Source organism: Apium graveolens, chromosome 8 (assembly GCF_009905375.1).
Source record: "Apium graveolens cultivar Ventura chromosome 8, ASM990537v1, whole genome shotgun sequence".
Taxonomy (NCBI): domain Eukaryota; kingdom Viridiplantae; phylum Streptophyta; class Magnoliopsida; order Apiales; family Apiaceae; genus Apium; species Apium graveolens.
Window position 1 is genome coordinate 261,574,938 of NC_133654.1, and position 14,984 is coordinate 261,589,921.

A 14,984-nucleotide genomic window follows, 5' to 3' on the forward strand; every position below is an offset into this window, starting at 1 on the left:
CCTAATATTTGAATTTGATATCATTGGAGTTTCGAGAACTTAGAATTGGGGTATATTGACTTTTAGATTTCCGTTAGCTGCATTTTTATAATATTCACATCTGTAATAGATGTTTGGATTTGTAGATTGAATTTTGTACCAATTTTGATTTGATTTAATAGTCCAGAAATGCGGACTATTACAACTTATATATATAATTTTTCATGAATAGGTATAGTAACGCTGTAAATTTTGGTAAATGTAAAGTTAGTAGTGTTTTATACATCACTTTCAGGATTTTTTTACAATTCACGAAAATTTATAACAAAAAGATTGTGAATTGACTTGAAACGGCTTTATATATATATATATATAAAATTTATCTATGTAACGATTGTATCTAGCAGTTACATAAATGTTTATCTAGTACATGTACTAAGTTCATTCCAATATATGATTCTTGTAAGATCCTAATATTCTTCTCGTCTCCGGATCCCTCTATGTGCTTTATGAGAGGTCAAACATATTTCTAATATGTAATCCCTGATTCCCTTTGGATATATATAAGACTACTTTAGAAGCCCTTAAACCTAAAACTAGGGACAAGAAAAATGATCAGCAAAACTGTTAACTACTCCTACAAAATGCAAAAATGTCTAGACTATCTTGAATCTTTAGAAGAAGAACTTCGCAAGATTCAAGTGTTTCGGCGCGAGCTTCCCCTCTGTTTTGACCTTGTTTCTCAAGGTATTAAATCCATGCATGAGTTGGTATTTATATTTCATTATATTATTGCTCAGAATTTTGGTTGAGGTAATTTATATTGGGGTTTTGTGGCTTTTAATTTTGCAGCCATTGAGAAATGCAAGAAAGATTTTTACAGTCCGCAGCAATTATCTGAGTGCACTGAGCAGGCATCAAGTGAAGGACCGATTTTGGAAGAATTCATGCCTATGAAAAGAGCAGCTTCTTCGAAGGAGGATGAACAACATTCTAAAAAAGCTAGGGATGTCATCAGTACTGATAATAACCAAAGTGAAAAATTATCGAAGAAATCAGATTGGCTTAGATCTGTTCAGCTATGGAACCAAGCCCCAGACTCGCCAAGTACAACCAAAGAGGTAAGTGAATGAAATTACTTGATTAATTAGAATAAATTACAATGTAAATCTACTAAATTGATTTTGCGAGGTTTTGTTCAGTTGGTTCAACAAATATTGTTTGCAGGACTCACCCAAAAAAGTCTCAGTTGTTGAGGTGAATAAAAATGGCAATGGTGGTGCTTTTCATCCTTTTAAGAAATTTGCAGAGGCACAAACGGCTGCTGCAGGCGCCAGCTCGACAGAGGAGACTGGTGGCAGTAGTGGCGGGTGCAAGGTTGAAGACAAAGAAGATCAGCATAAAAAAGCTAGGCGATGTTGGTCGCCTGAATTACATAGGAGGTTCTTGCTAGCCCTTCAACAACTTGGTGGTGCTCATGGTTTGTATCAGATATGAAATTTCAATTATGTTCCATATTTTCCATCATCTTATTATCTAGTTGATGTTACAATTCAATTCTGCAGTACTTACTGTATTAAAAGTGTGTTAATCATTTGCAGTTGGCACACCAAAGCAAATTAGGGAACTAATGAAGGTTGACGGGCTCACTAATGATGAAGTCAAAAGTCATTTGCAGGTTTGTTTGTAAACTTTGTTTATAAGCCTTGATCACCTAGCCTAGAGTTAAAAAAGTCAAAAGCCTAATTAACCTTGGAACTAATTAATGTTATTTTCAGAAATATCGTTTACATACAAGAAGACCTAGCCCTTCAAGCAACAAATTCAACAATGCACAAGCACCTCAGTTTGTGGTGGTTGGACGAATATGGGTGCCACCGCCACCAGAATACACATCAACTGCTACTTCAGATGAGGCAGCTCTCATGATCAGGTCTGCAAATGGAGTGTATGCACCAAAAGCTTCGAAAATGCAAAGGCAAAAAAGTGGAACAAATTATTCTGATAAAAATGGAAGCTTTAGCCAAGCTTTAAGTCGTTCTAACTCGCCAGTAACTTCATCTTCTGCACATACTAGAGCTTCACCTGCATATTGATCATTTTCATTGCTATAACGGATCAATCAATATTGTGGCCGGAATTATTTGTGGGAATCTTCTTGGGGACTGCATGACTATACATTTTTGTGACATAAAAGAGTAGAACACAGAATTTAGTGTATTAAATTACTTTGTGCAATTGTTTTTGGCAATAGCACAAAACTATTTATTGAAATAAAACGATTTATTTTCTTGATACTGGAATAAAACAATTTATTTTCTTGCTTTCACTGAACTTTTAGACTTCGACTGGCATTATACAAAATATATAGGCCCTGTAAGGGTTGGCTAATCCACTTAGTTAAAAAAAAAGATAATTATTCTCTTGGCACAGTTTTGAATTATACGGAAACAGAATTTATGATTATGACTTCTGAAATAAAGTCTATCGCTTAAGTACGGTTTATCTTGGTATTTACAAGTTATTGTGTGAGTCCGTAAAATTTATCCAGTGCGTAGTCGAAGGGTCGCTGTTGCGAATTCCTGGCATAGCTTATATGAGACCAAGCTCATGTTTTACCATTATGCATGCAATAAGTTCATCAAAATGTTCGAGGCAGTCCAGATAAAATTAATCATTAATTAATCTAGTAGTAGCAAACTAGTATTTTTATCCATTATTTACTTTGATTAGTGGAGTAAGTTAAGACAAAAGCTTCATAAGTGCCTCAAATCACAATATTGAAAGAAAATTATATGAGTAATGTCATAGTCACAAATAAGTTAAATATGACATTTTATAAATGTTTTAAGAACTAATTTTATATTCAATTATTTTTTAAATATTTTACCTTGTGATAGTTGCGGGATAGTGACCGAGATCCGAATATCCTAGGTATATGTAACAAACTAACAATGGTATGTCAAAGCCTTTTTTTGTTGATTAATTAATTGGTCAAGTATATTCTCTTACTATCGTTTTATTTTAAGTTATCTTGTATGTACAGGATCCTCGATTCTTGGCTTCTCCAAGATTCCTGCTTAGCATCTCTCTTTAAATACTTCAACTACATATATTTGGCCTTTGGGATGAGCCATATACTACCAAATATATCCCCATGCATTTTACGAGATTATATTAGTTCTGATACATTTGTGCGGATAATTAAGGTCAGATTTTATATAGGGTAAACGATACAACTAAAAATTAATAAAATTTTATTAAAATTTTAAAATATAAATAAATAAATTTTATAAGATATGCCCATTAAAAAATATTAAAAGTCATTGTAATATTAGTCAATTTTTCATAATTTGAGTTATATTTACTTTTATTTATAGTTATATGATCATAAATTAAAGATTAATTTTAACATTTAAATATTAGAAAAAATCAAAAAAGCAAGTACAAATAGTCAAAAGAAAAATTGATTTTCAACTAATTACGAACACATAACATAATCACGTACATGATTTCCCTGCATAAATTAAGCTGTGAATCCGTCACTGCAGATAACTAAGACAAGATGTAATTTAAGTTTAATATATATATATATAGACGTCGAAGGTAATATTTAAAGAACAGTGACGAAATAAAAGAGACAATAATTCATTAAAATGTTTGTGTTTTAATGTTCTTGAAAGAGTTATAGAGTATTCGAATAACCTATACATAACCTCATAACCTCATACTATAACATATACATACCTCCTATATGCTGTACATATATATTTGCATGTTACATTTACTAAACGCTGCCTGGCTTAGCATTGATCTAAATGCAATGTGATTATCATTTAAATAACTTAGCTTTGAAAAAGCCCCGTCTCTTGGTGAGTGGAAAGGCCAGAAATATAGTAGGCATAGACCGTAGAGTGGACACATGCAGCTGCACATATAAAAAAGTGCCTTGTTAACATTATCCTTGTTTTATGGCAAAAAAAAAAAAAAAATTAACACTAGCATGGATGCCGGCTTCGCGTGGCGTTAGTTTTTTAATAAATTAAGAGGATAATCAAATGATTACACAGAATCGGTTCTCCAAAATTAGAAGTTTGGAGGCGTATTATTCTTTTTATTACGAGGGCGACAAGGAAATGGAAGAAGGTTAAATGAATGGAATTACGTAATTGTGAAAACCCGTTTTAAAAAAATGTGTTTGCGCCACAATTTTGTATTTCTTTATTCTGTTGTCGGATTACTCCCTCTTCTTTTTGTTTTGATTGGAAATTGATATCGAAATTATTTGAAGATTGTGACATGAGGTTGAAGGCTAGTTTGATATAAAAATTGTACGTTTAAGAGTGATAGATTAATAGTTGTAAATAGAAAGTGGTATGTTTAGTATATGTGTAATGTGGTAACACACCTTATTTGGTAAACAATTTGAAAGCCATTACTGCATACAGTTAGACTGGAAAAGCAATTAATTTATTACATAATAGTTTATCACATTGTAGTGGATGCAAAATTCAAGCAAAATAGATTGTGGAAATCATCTGAATTTCATTCTTACTTTTGTAGTGGACTCATGGATTGGTTTTCAGTTTTGTTGGTGGAGAGCTAAAGGTAAGATATGACATCATGTCGAGGTGGTAGCTGCTGCTTGATGCCTGTAATTTGCAGTAAATTGAAAAAATGTATTCAGAGTTAACTTCTTTGTAATATTGTAAAATGACAGTTGTGGTCACTACGCCATAGATGGCCTATCGTAATAGTTTGATCAAGAGTGTTACAAACTTATGTTACATTAGCTATGCTCATCTTTGTCTACCGTAACATGGCAAATTTGATGTTACCATAGCATTTCCAACATGTTGCTATAGATAGAAAGTGTTACACACTGTAACATGTGTGAACTTGTGTTACCATAGGGTATTAACGAATTAAATATTATCATTTACAAAATAATTAAATATAAATATATTATTTGAATTTAAATTAATTAACTTTGTAATAAATTTAAGTAATAATTAAAAAATGTAACTTCAATCAGATAAGTAAATAATTCCATTTTTATTTTGATATTAAAGTAAGACTATGTTTTTAATATATAAAATTTTGTATTTTAAAAATATAACGTATATTTAATCCTATTATTTGATTTTAAAATAATTAGTTTTAAAAATTTTAAATTTTATTTGTATTTAAAAATTATAGTAAATGAAATTATTTTTAATTAATAAAAAAATTGATAACAATATATTATAAATAATTGATTTAAAAAAGGAAAATTTAAAATACAAAACATGAGGTGAATTAAATAGGCGGGCTAAAAATTGGGCTGAAATTTTGACAAGCGGCAACTTTTCACCGAGGCTCGCGTTAAAAATTTGAACAAAAGTGAAGATACTCTACCAACTCTCTTTTTCGTTCATTCTCTCCCTATATCAGTCTTTATCTATCTCTGTCACTTCATTCTCTCTCAACTCTCTTTGTCCTTCTCTAAATTTTTCTCAACTGTAAGGGTAAATTAAAGTTGATTATGTTAAATTAAGAGCTAAACTTTCTCAGATCTATGGATATGCAGGCTGCTTGGACCGATTCCAACAAAACTAGGGTTTTTTATATTTGAATTGGGGGTTTTTGTATTTTTGGTTAAATTGTCCTTGTAATTGGTGTAATCTTTTTGTTTCAGGGTTAGTTTGGTTTGCGCTGAGGTCTAGTTGAATTTCGTAGCTTGAGCTTAACTCGCACTTCACATTAAGGTACTCTATTTATGTATGTATGTGATTCCTCTATTCTATATATTTTTATATACTCTTTCGTTATCTCTTTGAACTTGTATCTGTTTATATTCTTATCGGTTAACTTGTGCTTTGTGTGAATGTGTATATATATATATATATTATGTATGATAGATTAACCATTGATGGTTATTACTCGGGCCAGGTGGATTGTGTCACTGTTACTGGAATGATGACCAGAATGATGACGCATAAATGTGTTTGAATATGTGATTCCTCTATTCTATATATTTTTATATACTCTTTCTTTATCTCTTCTATTTATGTATGTATGTGATTCCTCTATTCTATATATTTTTATATACTCTTTCTTTATCTCTTCTATTTATGTATGTATGTGATGGTTATTACTCGGGGCAGGTGGATTGTGTTACTGTTACTGGAATGATGACCGGAATGATGACGCATAAATGTGTTTGAATATGTGATTCCTCTATTCTATATATTTTTATATACTTTTTCTTTATCTCTTTGAACTTGTATATGTTTATATTCTTATCGGTTAACTTGTGCTTTGTGTGACATTAATTGTGTATATATATATTATGTATGATAGATTAACCATTGATGGTTATTACTCGGGGCAGGTGGATTGTGTCACTGTTACTGGAATAATGACCGGAATGATGACGCATAAATGTGTTTGAATTTAGAATGATAGGACATAATCTGAAAAGGGGCCAGAAAATGGTTGATAAATAGTTCATTGGCTTAAAATATGATAAAGCTTACCGAATGTTCTATCTCACTGAAGTTTCTGAACTACAAACAAATTTTGTCAATACAGTACTGAGTGACTGGGATCCACATGCATACTTGTCAATACATGTGTGTCTGTATATTTGTTTGGATTTGTATTTTTTTCTGGACAGTAATTGTGGATATGGTTTTGACTTTTGTGTGATGCTTCAACAGTAATTTCTTTTCAGACAAGGGGGAGATAGGATTATGTAAATATAACTCTTGATTTGTACCAACTACTAACACTTATGAGTTGTGTGACTTAAATGTCTAAGTTAGTGTCCTTCTGAAGACCATGTTTTGCCCTGCGAGGTTGTATTTATGCAGAGATTGTTACAATTGAGTGTTCTGTTTGTAGTTCAGGAGCAAGTTTTTGTGTCCTGAACGCCTCTTACGAGTTTTATATTGAGATTCTTTTTCGATAATCATCAGTGCTTGTAGTGTAGTTTTAGGTAGAGCTATCCCCCCTTATATTTTATCACTATGTTGGTCTTCTGTATCCTTTGTCTGTAGAATTTTCAACATGTATCTCTTCGTATATCTTCTTATTTAGAAAGATATAAGGGGATTATTGGTATACAACATACCTTCCCTCTGGAACTGGTGTAAGAATATACTTCTGACAATTTGTATTATCTAGTATTAAAGTGATTCTAAAACTTAAACTTCTAAATTGCTCCGGTAGACCCAAATTGTTGTTATATGTAAAGTATTTTAAAGATATTTTATATATGTAGACAAAATTTCAGTGAATACTTATGTGTTCTACAGTTGTACTTGGAAAAGAGAAACTTGGTGGGGGCTGTAACGGATTCAGGGAAGGGATATCAGAACATTTACTTCTATAGAGGAGGTAATTAGATTACACAAAAAATTAAACCTGCACTGTGTAAAATAGTGGCTTTAGTGCCAAATTATGTTTTACAGTACTTATATTTCCTGGACTTTCTATATTAGTTTCTTAAAAGTTTCAGTTCCTAGAATACAGATAAAATTCAAGTACAAATCCTGCATAGTAGATCGGATAACAGACAAAAGTCTACTTCCCCATCTGTTGAATTTTTCCCAGGTATGGAAAATTTATAGAAAAAGGTGGTTGCATGAGTTTTTTTGGCTTAACTTTGATTTCCATTTGTAAATTCCATAATTTTTTGAGTTACACGGAAATAACCTATTTGCCTTGTTAGGTGAAGGACTATATGGTACATGTAGCTAATCTGATTGATAATGTGGTTATTGTACGGAAATGTATTAGGTGAAGGACTATATGGTACATGTAGCTACTCTGATTGATAATGTGGTTATTGTACATAAAAATGCATTGTTATAATATTAAATATGACATAAACTTTGTACATCACTGTAAACTTTTCCACAGTCTTCTTCAATCGTGTGTTTACACTTGTACCATTCCCTTTGATACAATTTTTGTTGTGTTTTATTCATGTAATAAAATTCCAGCACTTGTTTGTTGAACTAGTACTTAAGTTGACTATGAGGTCTTCACCCATCTAGCTTTTCCACAGCCTTGACTTTTACAAGTATTTGTTGATGAATATATCATGCTCAAGTTGTTTCTGCAAAATACTATTTGGATTGTGATATCCTTTAGCTGCAACAAGAGGACACTTAGATATACCCTTTCCGGGAGAAAATATTCTACCTCCACATATTGTAAAAGTAAAAACTATATTATAAATTATTCATAATCAGAGATTGAATCGGCCATGTTGTTCATCATATGATAAATTTAAACTGTCGTATCACATGATTACTGAATAACTTGCATTGAATTTTAGTCACAATTCACTATAACATCACTGATTTACCTTCGTGCATATGATTCAATTGGTCCATTTTCCATTGTTTCATTCTTTTATTATCTTTATGTTTGTTATGACACTATGTTTGTGTTATGTCCAGGATGTAATGAAATGCAACTGGTTCTGAATGATGGGGGCCAGACAGACTATCACGACTCCAAATGGCAGAGAAAGTGGCAGTTAGAGGTTATAAAAGTTCATTACTCAAACCAATATCGACTTCATTAGTAAGTCCGCCATAAATATTGAACCCTTAATCAAAAGTTACTTTCTCAGTCATCATATCATTGTTTACACTTCTGTATAATCTTTTGTGCGAGTTGTGCCCTTGCCAGAAAGCACACAACATTCAATCAATCACACTCACCTAATTGGATATCAATTTCCTCTGCTCCCTACACATCTGATATTTAAGTCTTTACTTTTCAGATTGATCGCGGTGTCAAGTTCCCTGCTGACATATCAATGGACATCAGCAAACTATTTAAGTTTATCTTTTTTTTCCTAATGTTTAGTAAAGAACCTGAACTATTTTGTTTAGTTAAAATAATTGTTGTTGTCATAGTTTTAGATATGTGATGGTTTGAATGTTTGAATTGGTTTGGATGTAATACATTTTGTGGTATGTAATGATATTTTGGGATTGTCAATTTCGAATAGCAGAATTTCATGTAGTATTGTTTTTTATGTATAAAAAACATGTTAATGGTATATATGTTCAATTTACAAACAAATCCTATCAAATTAAATAATACAAATCATATAAAAATGGGGCCCACATGTGGGCCCCAATATGGGCCCCACAAGTGGGCCCTATTTTTTTTTTTGTAAATTCAAAGTGCAAAGGTAACATACATAATGTGATACCATAGATATATATATGGATGTTACCTTTGGTGTCTATTGTAACACAAAAGTCCATGTTGCACCAGGGCAAAGGAAATGTTACCTTAGGGGTCAAAGGTAACTCGAAAAAAAGCAACTTAAATTTTATGTTACCTTAGATCTTTTGGGTGGCTATGGTAACATTTTTTTGGCCTGTTGTAACATTTTTTGGGTGTTGCTGTAGGTCATCTATGGTGTAGTGGGTGTAATGGCATACCGTGGCTGTCTGTTGCTGCATACAGGCTTTGTCATCAGGTAGGTGTTGGTTTGGATCGATGAAGGTTGTGCAAATGTTTGTTGCGAAGTATGTTGTCGCCTTGTGCACTACATTGAATTTCTTGATGATAAGTTTGATGGTGTATTTTCTGTTAACCAATGCTTTCAACTCTGAAGGGAACGACTTATCTTCTCCCATCTGAATGTAGACAAAGAAGTTACTGGTGTGTGGAATGATGCAGAAAATGATTGGTTAAAGTTTTAGTTGTTACCTGCTTCAGGAGGTGGACAGCTCTTTTTTCGAGGACAGGTCTTACCTGCTGGTCATTGAGGATGATGTCAATGCAACACGTGTTATCCGATGCCTTTATAGTTAGCTTGAACCTATATATATTGAAGAGGCAATAGAAGGTTTGAATGTGGTGTGAAATGTAGACGATATTTAATATGGCGGAAAAGTTTGTAATCTGTAATATACCTCTTATGGGGGCAAGGCAGGATACGATTGCAATACATGCAGTACCATCTATCTTCCTCAATTTCTATTTCTTCAAAGCATTGCGTGCAAACCGTCTTGTACCATGTATTGGTCTCTTCCAGAGCAGTGATAATGAGGTGTGCACAAATTTATCTCTACAAGTACATTTACTGTCACTTTGAATTAAGTAAAATAAGGAAGTTGTTTAGTTTTGCAGTACCATGATGTATTCCTACCCCAGGCTTTTAATTTTTGTAACATTCAGAATTTCCACCTCCGCATGCTTGTCCATTGCATACATTTCTTGTTAGAAAGCAGGTTGGGTCAATCTAAAGAGATTTGGGGAATGTTAAAAGTGTTGCATACATTACATGTTTATACATATTTAATAAATAAGTTCTTTACTTACTTCTGCCTTAGCTGCATAACACTGTAATGATTGTATTTGATATAACATTGAGTTCCCCCTACACTTGAAAGATCAACTTGATCTTCAAAGCGAAACGCGTATTTATACATGCACAGTGTTTAGCGAAACGCGTCAAAATATGTATACAGTGTTTGGAATGATCAATTAACAGAAGAAGTTAGTAATATAATACCATTTCAGAATCCTACTTGACTACTTGCTATAATCAGTATAGTAGGTTTTTCATGAACTTCTTTCATCTGTTCATCGAACATTTCAGCAAATATATCCCAGAAAGTGATATTGATTGAGGACCCACGCAATTTTCGGTATATATGAGGAATAATGATGAAAATAACCTATAAATATGGATATGAAACGTAGAAGGAAAATGTAACCTTCCATCGGTGAGTATTAGCTTCACTTGCTTCTGAGCATCATTGAATTTATTAACCAAATGTGTGAGTGGCTGATAAAATTTGATAATTCCAATTACATCTGTGGATATAATTATTTACACTTGTTACTTTTAGTTATAGGTTGAGAACTGAAAAACTTTGATTTATTGATTTCACATGCCAAGTGAGTTGGTTGTTTTGTAAGCTCCATCAGCTCGCTATGATCATAGAAATTAAACGCATTAGTTTCAATACCACATGTACTTTCCTCAATCTCTTTCATTTGAGTGTCTTTTGAGAAAACCAATTGCACATCATTTGCGAGGCATAAGAAATTGTCATCGGGTTTATATGCTTGAACGACAAACTTCCTAATGATATAGCACTTGCCCACAGTGAACTTATCTTTTAGCACGTCATCTGCGTTTCCAGGGATGAAAGCGTGCATCCTGCTATTCTGGAAGTTTTGCAGAAAGTGGACATTACAATCTCCAGGTGAATGTATAAGAATAAAGCTTCATAATATAGTTTACCTTGTCATCTAAGAGAATGATATTAAAGCTTTTGAAAATCTTGCCCTTTCTTGTTGCTCCTCTCCAAAACGTTACAACTCTTACTTTGATTTTCCAATAAAACTTCCCAACTTTCAGGCTACTTAGGTCGTCAAACTTTGCTTTGGACATATGTTCTTCACAGCCTAGGTACGATGCTATTTTATTTTTTGTTTGGAAGTTCTCTGGTGTGAATAACTCACCTTATGGTTAGAGAAGCATAATGTATTATGTTTATCACCTACCACCATTTGCAATTATGTTTGATTTGATATCAGCATTTACTTCCCCACAAATGAAAATGATGAAGAAAAGTTTTAATTATTTTCCTTTATATTTGATTGTAGTGTGCTTATAATTGACTTGTTTGCCTTACTGATATTGCAAAAATCAACAATTTTTTTGTTATACATTTGTTTTTATAGTTTGCAGCTGTAGGTGGAGAATTTTCCGAATATCGTACCGTTGTAAGGTCTTTATAATGTACGGGAATTTCCCTCTAAATAGTCGTAGTTTGGCATGAGCAATATGGGGAAGTACTTCATTCATATCTTATGATAACAAAATGCAGTCAATTACAGCTGAGGTTGTTAACAAAATAGAATGTCACATAGTTTGAGGAGTTAAACTGTAAAAATTTATTGTAAGTAGACAAAAGTCTTCATAAAACTGAATCTCATAGTTCTCTTCACTTGGCCTTCTTTTTTTGGGGAATGTTTATTTTTGGTCAGAGAAGACAAATAGGGAAATAATAACATGTAGTTAAATGTAAAAATGAGGTTACATACTTTATCTGATTTAGGCTCCTTCAAAATTTGACCTTATTCGTCAAGTGGCACTAGTGCGTGAAGTTTCCTTGCTCGAACATTATTGCTTGTTGATTTTGCTGTGTTTAGGGCTTGCATTAATGTATCTTCGTTCACTGATACCTACATTCGAAAAGGTAGTCAGACATTAGATGTTTTTATAGCAATAAGGTACTTATGATGCTAATATCTTACATTCATAGCTGACATTTCATTTGTCTCAACAGTTTGGTTAGAAGACTGAGTGAAGGTCCCACCAGATTCATTTCTGTTACCAATTCCAGTAGCTTCGTACACTTCTGAGTCGTTCATGACATTTACTTCTGTAATGAGGACCGTCATATTGTATTTCTACTTCTCAAACATTCTCAAATATGGCGGGAATCATTGTTCCCCCAGTTCCTACACGTGTAATTGAGTGATTATAGTAATATATCTGATATATTTTACAAAATTATTTTAGTAAAATGTTGGAGGTGAACCTCTTTGTCCGGAGAGTACAGATCTTCAACACTTTTATGTGCAATTTGAGCAACGGTTGCACGATGTAAAACGATTGTCAATGATCCAATGTCATCTGAGCATCTTGTTTCCAACCAAAAACTGTATAAGGAAGAAACTGATTATGCATCCACAAATTGCTAAATGTTCAAAGTTCTGTAAACTAATTCTTTCTCATATTACCTTCTTTTAGGATGTGGTATGATCCTCTTAAAATTTTGACATTTGAATTTGTCAACTATGAAAGGAACTTCAATGAGGCATCTTGTACATTTTGTTAGGTACCAATTAGCGTCCTCATTAACCTTGTCAATGATAACTTCGCACACAACTTCCCTCTGAACAGGAATATCATAAATTAGTTTTTCTGCAATTACAATCAAAATACCATCAACATAATTATAGTACATGAACATGTGTTTCGGTTAACAGAGTAATATCTCTCACAGTTAGTGTCTATTTGATGTCTTCTTCATCAACATCAGACATTTCAGTCATTTGATTGCATCTGAAGGGGTTGCAAAGTAGCATAAATATAAATGTACATTACAAATCGTACTTCCTCTTAAGTAAACATATCACCTGTTTATGAGGTCATCCACACTGTAATGATCGGGATTGATAAAAATCCTTGTTGCAGGATAGTTTATAAGGTGTGTTATCCCTATGTCAGTAACGTAGATTATTAGTGGGCATTTGGAGTTTATTAGGTAATAGAAAACATTATTAGAGTGCCATTACCTATAACTTCGTACGAACTAACTCTAGCACAGCTGATAATAATAATAGGATCTTCCTTCTCAACTTGTTGCAAAGCTTTGTCAATTAAAATCTCAAATTCGTCAAACAAAGTGATAGACAAGCAACACCTACGTTATGAATAATTTCTTAAGTAGGTACGCCAATAACTATTTACAAAAACCACTAACATATTTTTAATTAAGAAGATAAACCTGCCATCTACCAAATCAAATTTCAGCCTTTGTTTTTCCTGACTATTTTTAGTCGAAGTAATGAGCGGTCTTCGGTTCTTCAAGTAACCAACCATGTCTAAAATTGAATAATTTTAGTACTAATCGACATTGTTAAAATTTTGAAGAAGAGTATAGCTTCCATACCTACTAAGAACCTATTGTCGGTTGCAAGTTTCTCTATTTCAGTTGTATGGAAAAGATCAAAAGCATATTTTTCAATTACTAATCCGGCTCAGTTGCTCTGCTTAATTTTGTGTCTTTGGTGAAGAAGATGTGTTTTTTTGTTTCTAACAGGGTGATATATTTCGTCGCCTAAAAAGTACTTCACTTTAAAGTTGTCAACTATGTAAATGCCTCCTTCAACCAAAGTGCAGGTCAAGTCCGCATAATATTTTGTATTTGCAAAAGCGTGAATTCGATTGTTCTACATATAGTGAATCAGCATCATATTAAAAGGTGTTGTGGAAGTGAAGCTTGTAGTGCCCAGTTGTAATTATGATGCATTACTTACCATATCATCGATTAGAAGCATATTAAAACCCCAAAATTCATGTGTTTCTCTGTCCATTCCTTTCCACAGGGCCTGCACTCTTACTCTACATTTCCAGTCATAACTTGAGCTATCCACTTCACTTAAATTATCGTAGTGGTGTGGATCCATTATTACGGAACTTATTGCTTCAGTAGTAGGTACTTGTGGTTGTGTTCAATAAATGTGTTCACAGCTGAGTATAGTTACATAAATGAATGCAGACTCTAATTTAAGAGTGAAAGATCCATACCTGATATGGTGCGTTCTTTAGCCGGAGCTTCACTAAGACTTCACCTACCTTCTTAATGGTATGAATAATTGTACATTCTTAATGGTAAGTAACTATGTATGTAACTAAATGGTATGATATGTGTTATTCCCAGTGGACTAACAATGAGATTTACAGAAGGGGGGTTGAATGTAAATCTCAAAACTTTTTCAAGTTTTGAGCAGTTTGTAAGACTAAGTGTTTGAGTGATCAAATGTGTGTAAATTGCTTGGAGCTGATGCAGACAGATATATATTCAAACACAAATGTAATGAACACAAAGAACTTAAAAATTTTTCTGGTGGATTTGTTGTTCCACCAGAGATGTGTTATTTCAGAAAATCTGTGATTCAAAATTAAATCACAACTGCTTCCTAGTACAAACTAGATGATTTTCTCTCTTGATATTTTTAAACAGCTCAGGGAAAATTCACATCTAATTACTAGCTACTACTTGGTTTATATATCACCAAGTTTACAAGTGAAGACAAAGATAAAGTACAATAAGAAAATAGTTCTCCACTTGTTTCTATTCCATTTTTATCCAGTGTAATATGGAATTATCTGTTGACTTTCCATTTTGAACCAGACTAAAAATGGCTGCTTTTTCTGCTGTTCCTGAAATAGGCTACCACAT

General features: G+C 32.8%; 1 protein-coding gene across 1 annotated transcript; it reads left to right on the plus strand.

The window, feature by feature from the left end:
• The first annotated feature begins 462 nt into the window (after window positions 1-462).
• Window positions 463-2,132, plus strand: LOC141678645 (transcription factor HHO2-like). Its single transcript, XM_074484997.1, has 5 exons — window positions 463-726; window positions 832-1,100; window positions 1,207-1,459; window positions 1,581-1,657; window positions 1,758-2,132. The coding sequence occupies exons 1-5, from the start codon at window positions 591-593 to the stop codon at window positions 2,073-2,075; spliced, it is 1,053 nt and encodes a 350-aa protein (XP_074341098.1). The 5' UTR covers window positions 463-590; the 3' UTR covers window positions 2,076-2,132.
• The last annotated feature ends 12,852 nt before the right edge of the window (window positions 2,133-14,984 follow it).

Bases quoted from the DNA above. Each gene is read 5' to 3' on its own strand.
- LOC141678645 (XM_074484997.1), top strand. From the start codon at position 591: ATGATCAGCAAAACTGTTAACTACTCCTACAAAATGCAAAAATGTCTA. The intron at 727-831 runs GTATTAAATCCA...TTAATTTTGCAG, and splicing joins TTTTGACCTTGTTTCTCAAG to CCATTGAGAAATGCAAGAAA. The intron at 1,658-1,757 runs GTTTGTTTGTAA...TGTTATTTTCAG, and splicing joins AAGTCAAAAGTCATTTGCAG to AAATATCGTTTACATACAAG.